Raw genomic sequence first — 7,933 nt, 5'->3', positions numbered from 1 at the left:
GAACAAAACATCAAGACCTAAATCGGTATCATGATTGTCCATAGTACTCAAATCAACATCGGAAGAAACAACATATTGGGACTTAGGCAGGGAATCAGACACATCAAATTCGTTTTCATGTATAATAACATTAATGTCTACAAAAGATTCAACCTTTCCTATGTCATGCTCATCTTCACAGCACAATTGTACAAGCCTCATATCAGTGTCCAAATTATTTGAATTGCAATGAATATGAATATTAGGAGAAACATCATTCATGGAAGTTTCTTCACTATGGTCTGGAATTTCGGAGTCACAAGACTCCGAAATTGACTCTTCAAGAAGAACTAGCTCTTCTAACATCATATCATCATCCGAGTAATATGCATACTCGTCCCTATTAACAGCTCTGGTGTTCTCGGTCAACTCATTTTCCTCTAGATGAGGCTCATATTCAACATCGTTTGTACGAGTTAGACTGAAAATACCATTTTCAAAATTTGATTCATCATCATCATTATGATAGGGATTTTGCAATCTAGGATAATTTTCAATCCTAAGGTCGGAGCTATCACAAGAATAAGACTCTAACTCATGGGGGTGACTCATACCATGTGGCGTTGTCCCTGTTTCCCTAACAGATTCCCATTGATGGGTTTTCTCTGCAATCTCAGCTAAAAATTTCCATGCATCATCCACAGATTTATCAAGAAATTTACCATTACACATAGACTCAACCATGGTTCGAGATTTAAAGTCTAGTCCCTCATAGAGGATGACGACAAGTCTCCACTTCTCAAATCCATGGTGCGGACATTCGCTCAACAAATCATTAAAATGTTCAAAATTGTGAAAAACAGTTTCCTCATCCAATTGGACAAAACAATTGATACTTTGACGAATAGCGATGGTCCTATGATGTGGAAAGAATTTTCTGAAAAATAGATCTGTGAGTTGGTCCCAAGTGTTGATTGATTGTGGTCTCAAACCGTAAAACCATGTTTTGGCCCTTTCCTTTAGAGAAAATGTAAACAAACGCAATTTCAGAGAATCTTCGGACATATGATCAGTTTGCATAGTCCGACAAATTTGTTCAAACTCTCTTACATGAGTATAGGGGTTCTCAGAATCGAACCCTCGAAATATAGGAAGTATTTGTATCATGCTTGCATTTATTTTAAAAGGGTTATTGATTTGAGGTAAGACAATACATGATAATGGAATTTTTATTGTGGGATACATGTATTCATGGAGAGCACGAGGTTGGCCCATATTGAAAAGACACAAAGCCCACTATTTGGTTTTAATGGGTTTTCAAAATTTTGGTTTTTTATGGGAAAATTTTGGTTTTGATGGGAATGAAAAACATTTGGTTTTTATGGGAGATAAAAAGAAAAATTTGGTTTTTAATATTGGGAGAAAAACTTTGGTTTTAAAATTGGGAGCAAGCCCACATTGGTGGAGCAAGAATTTGGTTTTGAGTTGGGAGAAAAATTTGGTTTTGTTGTTAGGAGCAAACCCACATTGGTGGGAGAATGCAATTTGGTTTTTAGTTGGGTTTTGACTTTTGAAGTTGTGTTAAAAACTTTGATGGCTCACTGTTGGGTTGGAAGTGGGTTTCAAAAAGTTTTGTTCCAATGGGTTTTGAAACTTTTGGTTTCAAATTTGAAAGGGAAGCCCACAGTTTTTGTTTGGAGACTTTGGTTTTGAGGCCTAGTTGGGCTTTTAAAAACTATTCAAAAGTTCAATTTTCAATTTAAAACAAGCCCACAGGTAATTAAAATTACAAATCCAACAGAAAATGGAAGCCCACAATTTGGGTTCTCTTAATGGGTTTAGGCTTACCTTTTGGGAGGGAAACCCAGTTGGGCTTTGGTCCCTTTGTGTTTGTTGCAAAAGCCCAGTTGGGCTTGGTTCAAATTCTGTGCAACTCCACAAGCAGCTCCAGTTGGTTCACAGCTTCTACTCTAACAGCACCAGCCCAGCCCAGCCCAGCAGATCAGCAAGGCAGGGCCAGGCTTCAGCAACAGGCCCAGCAGGGTATTTGGACTACCACACCCAGTAAACTGGGTTAGATTTGGCTGATTTCTGCCTCAGCCCACAGCTACTGTTCCTCTCCCTTCCAACTTTGGCAGCAGCACCACAGGTTCAGGCTTCACAGCAGCACAGCAAGAGAAGCATAGCAGCAACAGAAGATGTTGCTCCACAGTAGGTACCTGCTGGCTCAGAAGAGAAGATCAGTCTCTTTGAAGCAAATGGGTGGAGAAAAGAAGCAATGAGGAAAAACAACAAACAATAAGTGATGCAAGATGCAGGAATGCACTATGCAAGAATGTTAAGCTAGGCAGTAGCAGGAAAGCAATGCAGTATGCAATATGACAGATAATGAAGTTATGCTAAAATGCAAGAATGCAAAGAGAAAGAGTAAGATGAAACAACAAACTAGCAAAGATGACAGCAAACTAGCAAGATGCATAAAATGAGAGAAACAACACAGCGCCGCTACCGAGTCCCCGACAGTGGCGCCAAACACTTGATAGCTAAGGAATTATACCTAAAACTATGTTCTAATTTTCCTGCAAGTATACAGGGTTGTCATAGCTAGTAAATAAGCAGGGTAAGTCCTCAGGGACAAGGAGGGAACTGATGTTGTTTTTCTAATATTTTCCTAACTAATTTCTAACCTACAGTGACAATGACTAAGGAATTTGGGATATGGGAGGGACTGCTAGGCTTTGAATCCACCTCTATCCCTATACTAAGCATTCAACTGAGTATGATACTCTTGTCCTTGTAACAGATAAGTAAGAAGTGTCAAGTCCATCACTTACCTAAGGTGTTTCACCAATGGATAGTTCAATCACAACTAAAGTACTAATACGGAGCACTAATTGTCTAATCAAGCACAACTAGTCAAAGGATTAAAAATAATCTATCAAACATGAGTTGCAGTTCAATCAACACAATGTTATCCTAACTACAATGGATGCTTGACATACATTGTGAGAGCAAAGTATTGATGCACTGATATTAAATCTATCATACAACATTTTAAGCATTCAAGAATCACACAAACAGCATAAATAACATAGTACAAAGCTATGGTTTCATCTCAACCTTAGCTTAGTGAACTAAAACATGATCAAATTATACTACTGGATGAAACAGATGAAATAGTAAAATTACAGAACACTAAGAGCTTGGTGCTCCGGCTAGCCCGGGCATACCCACACACACACACACAATACCATCTTCTATTTATAGTTTTACATGAAATCCCTAATTTCTAAACCCTAATTTTGAAAGAACCCGAATTTTGAAAGTCGATAATTCACTCACTGATTCTCTGAATTTGTCTCATATGCTCTCTTGCTCGTCCTTCCTTTCCTCTTCTGCTACGAACCCATGCCTTCTTGGTCTTCTCTGCGCTCCTAGTTAACCCTAGCTTCTCACTGCCTAATTCATTGCATCCAGGAATGATGCTAGGAATGAGAGAGAGGGAAACTAGGGAGATGAGTTTTTGTCGGGTGGTTGTGGTGGTGGAAATCGAGGGATGGGAGATGGTGGAGCAGACGCTGGTGGTGTCGGGGAGAGGGATTTGCAGGCTCTGCAGTTTTTGGGAAGAAGGGGAAGAAGAGCTCGAGAGAAGAATGGGTTAGGGGCTGTTTGTTTTTGGGTATAGGTATTCTAGGTTATGGTGTTGAGCGAGCTCATCAAATTTTGATGTCAGCGAAGGGAAGATGTTGGATGAAAAGATGAGAGAATGATCCAACGGCGCGATGGAAGTGAATGTGGAGCGACCGTTGGATATGGAATACATCAAAACTGACGGTCCAAGATGGAGTTAGGTGCTATAGTGTTAGACAGGAACATCAAAGCTCGATGTACTTTGATGAAGCGACCGTTAGATGATGGAATGGATCTAATCTGACGGCTAAAGAGAGAAGCGGGTTTGGGTTTGGATTTTGGGTTTAGGATATGGGTTTGGGTTTAGGAAATGGATTTGAGCTTAGGTAATCTTGATCCCACTTATTCTTTAAGAACAATTTCTTCCTTGTTAAACCCATTTTCATCCTTGAGTCTTCCATACCACATTCTTCACTTCTTTTCCGCTAGAGTTTCCTTCGGCTTTTTCCCGTGTCTTTGCTCTTTTCGCTCCGTGAGTTAACCAGGCTTTATTTAGTACCTAAAAATACAAAATTAATTGAGAAAAGTATTTATTCTTGAAAACAACGAAAACACAGAATATGGGATAAAATGGAGCGTTAGTGCACAAATGATGAGTTAAATGCCAATAAAAAGGTGCAAACATATACAATATTTGGCACTCATCAGTATGTGCCCCTGTGGCGATGTATTTTTGATTTGGTGAGTCGCGGGGCTTCGCCCCGCACCGTCCCGTGGCGATGCATTTTTGATTTGGTGAATCGCGGGGCTTCGCCCCGCCCCGTGACGATGCATTTTTAATTTGGTGTGCGTGGGGCTTCGCCACGCCCCGTGGCGATGCATTTTTTATTTAGTGAGTCGCGGGGTTTCACCTCGCCCCATCGCGATGTATTTTTTATTTAGCATGGCGTGGAAAATACATTAAATAGATGGGGAATATGTGTAAATTTATTAAATCTTTCCTTTTATTTTCGTTCAAAACATGTTGATTTTTTTTCTCCTTTATATATTAATTTGGAAAAAAGAGTCCTAATGTAGTAGTTAATCGAATTCCAAAGTGAATTTGGACTTCCATAAGATTCCAAACACGGTAAATTAGGTTTTACTTTAAATTTGTAATTTTTAAACTATTCCCACGTTGCCAAGTGTCCTCACCTAAATATTGTCACGTCATGTATTCTAAATTGAATTTGGTTTCCTTGTTTTAATCTTTTTTCTATTCTTTTTAAATCAATTATATGTTTCCAAGTGTCCTCACCAAAACGCTCGTTTCACAAAACTTAAAAAAGGTCTATTTCGGCCAATATGAAGCGAGGGTTTCCTCACCGTTTAATATGGGAGTTTAATTTGTCTAGGCCCTTTAGTCTTTAGATATTTGGGAAGTTTGAATATTATGAAGTTATTTATCCCGCGTGGATGCAAGATTCGGGTGGTTGTTGGCAAAAGTTGTCCAATGAAGTCATCCATGCATTATATTCTGGGACTCATTCAAGGAGAATAAATGTGAGTGTGGGCAAAATTAGGCTCAGGCCCAAAAAAAAAATTCTCGTTGTCAGACCCAAAATTATTTTTAGTTTTCGTGACACCTATAATTATATCTTTTTTTTATTCAAAAATTGTTTTATTAAGAAGAGTTATAAATGTGCAATTACATCTGGCTTATCCTTACAAATCCATCCACTTATATCTACTGGGAAATTCTCATAAAGCTCCAAAAATAGAGTTACTAGTTGTGGTTTTCTTGGCAATACCATATGCTACACTATTTTTATCTTTAAGAACTGAATAACAAAACCAGTTAGGGTTATTATGAAAGAAAGACTGAATGTCTAAAATGTAAGAATGATTAATCCAATGAACATAAGGTGTATTGTCCTTGATAGATTTGATTAGTAGCTCATTGTCTGACTCAAAAATAACTCTTTCCAACTTCAATGAAGTAGCCCATTCCACTGCATATTTCATTGAAATACATTCCATCTGCTCAGCCTCATGATCCAAAATTAGGCTTGTCTCAACTGGTTTTCCTTTGACTCCAGTGCACTCCCCTGCAAAATTACGAACTATTAGACCAATGACAGCCTTATTAGTTTCCTTTTTTAAGGAAGCATCAATATTTATTTCAATAAAATTTCTACAGGAGGTTCCCAGTTATGGGTATAAATTTATCTCTGAATAGCCTGCACATTAGTAGTTTGAGTTATAGCAAAACAACACTGGTTATCAAGATGCTTAATTCTTTCTATAGTAGAAATACTATTAGGTTTGATATTTTGAAAGATATCTGAACATCTTTCTTTCCATATCATCCAAATAATTATCAAGAGAGAATAGAGGGCGAACTCCCTTTGAGCAGAATTAGCTCCTAATCCAGTACTACCTGCAGAAAACCAACTTATGATCCAATGTAAGATACCAGTATGGTCATTTAGAACATTAGAAACATTGATACTAATTCCTAGCCAAGCTGATCTGGCATAGGGGCAATCTATAAACAGATGCTCAGCAGATTCATAAGAGAAATTACACATATTGCAGTGCACATCAATCCCATGTTTGTATCTAGAAAACTTATCCCCAGTGGGTACAAAATCTCTAAGGCATTTCTAAACAAAAAATTTGACTCTGTGAGGGAGTTTTGTTTTCCAGAGTGAATTACAAACCTATGTACTAACAGGACTTGCAGGAGCAAAATTAGAGGGATGAGCATTCAACAAAGTGTTATAGGCACTTTTCACAGAGAAACAACCTTTCTTATCAGGTTTCCACACAAGAGTATCTTCACCCCTAGAAGAAACATGCATATCACAGATTAATTCGGCAGTTTCCAGGGAAAATAAACTTTTAATTAAGGCAGAAATCCAACTTCTAGTATTTGGAAAGAAAAGCTCACAAACAAAGGTATAGGCAGAAGAGAAAGAAGCAGAACTATTAGGTTCAGGTGGATGTTGGAAACCTATAATTCATTTGTCCTGCCAAATTTTAATTTTGGTACCACATCTAACAGACCAACAAGTATAATTCTTAATGAAAGTGATACCATCATGAATACCTCTCCATATCAAGAAAATTTATCATTCAGTTTATCCTGCTGTAAGAAATCCTTATCTTTAGAGTATTTTGCCTTAAGAACTTGTGTACTTAGATCATTTGAGTTATTGCAAATTTTGCAAGCAAGCTTAACTATTAAGGCTTGGTTAAAATTTTCTAAATTTTTAAAACCAAGGCCACCTAAAGATTTGACTAATCCAGGAAACAAAGAAAATTCCTCTACTTCCTTTATGTCCCCACCAGAATTTTCTTTGCAAAGTATCTAGTTTGTTGATGGTGTTTTGAGGAATCTTAAAACAACCCATTTGATATGTGAGAAGGGAATTTAACACGGATTTAACCATAGTGGTTCTGCCAGAATGGTTAAGAGAAGTACTTGACCAATTATTTAATCTAGCCTCACAGAACTGAGCAATGGGACTGAAAGCTTTACCTTTGTTTCTACCAAGAAGAAGAGGATCTCCTAAGTAAGTATCATATTTAGAGACTCTGTTCATATTCAAAGCACTAGCTAAAGCATCACAGTCAATGGGATTCATGTTATTGCTAAAATAAACACTAGATTTTTGACAATTGAGCAGCTGACCTGAAATTAAACCAAATTTATTAATTATATCCAAAATAACATGCACATTCTCCATATTAGCTTTAGTGAAGATCATGACATCATCTGCAAACTGTAAGTGATAGATAGAATGAGCTCTTCTGGAAGCCTTAATACCACAAATAACCTTATTAGATTCAGCAATAAGAAAACATCTAGAAAGATATTCCATAACAATGATAAAAAAAGGTAAGGAGACAAGGGATCTTCTTGTCTTAAACCTCTAGAAAGATGATAATTCTTACAAGGAGAACCATTTAGAAGGATATTCATACAAGTGGTAGATAGACATTGATTAATGAGGTTATAAAAGGAATCACAGAAACCAGATTTTTTCATAATATTAAGAAGAAAGCTCAATTCTAATCTATCAAAAGCCTTAGAAAGATCAAGCTTAAGAGCCATGGTACAACTAATTCCTTCTTTCTGTTTCATAATGTGTATCATTTTATATTATCATGAGTAGACCTACTAGGAACAAAGGCAGACTGATTAGGAGAGATCATCATCTTAAGGTAAGGCTTAATTCTATCAGCTAGAATTTTGGAAATGATCTTGTAAGATGTGTTACAAAGACCAATTGGTCTAAAATCAGATAGTTTTTTTGGATCCTTACACTTCGGTATAAGA

General features: G+C 37.2%; 1 protein-coding gene across 1 annotated transcript; it reads right to left on the bottom strand.

Moving 5' to 3' along the window:
* Positions 1–5,349: 5,349 nt before the first annotated feature.
* On the bottom strand, positions 5,350–7,708 carry LOC113305584. Its single transcript, XM_026554605.1, has 4 exons — positions 7,378–7,708; positions 7,076–7,285; positions 6,029–6,136; positions 5,350–5,696 (listed from the first exon to the last, which is right to left on the bottom strand). Exons 1-4 carry the CDS (start codon positions 7,706–7,708, stop codon positions 5,350–5,352), a joined length of 996 nt encoding a protein of 331 aa, XP_026410390.1.
* Positions 7,709–7,933: the final 225 nt, after the last annotated feature.

This window comes from Papaver somniferum, chromosome 8 (assembly GCF_003573695.1).
Source record: "Papaver somniferum cultivar HN1 chromosome 8, ASM357369v1, whole genome shotgun sequence".
Classification (NCBI taxonomy): domain Eukaryota; kingdom Viridiplantae; phylum Streptophyta; class Magnoliopsida; order Ranunculales; family Papaveraceae; genus Papaver; species Papaver somniferum.
This window is presented reverse-complemented; position numbering and strand designations above follow the sequence as displayed.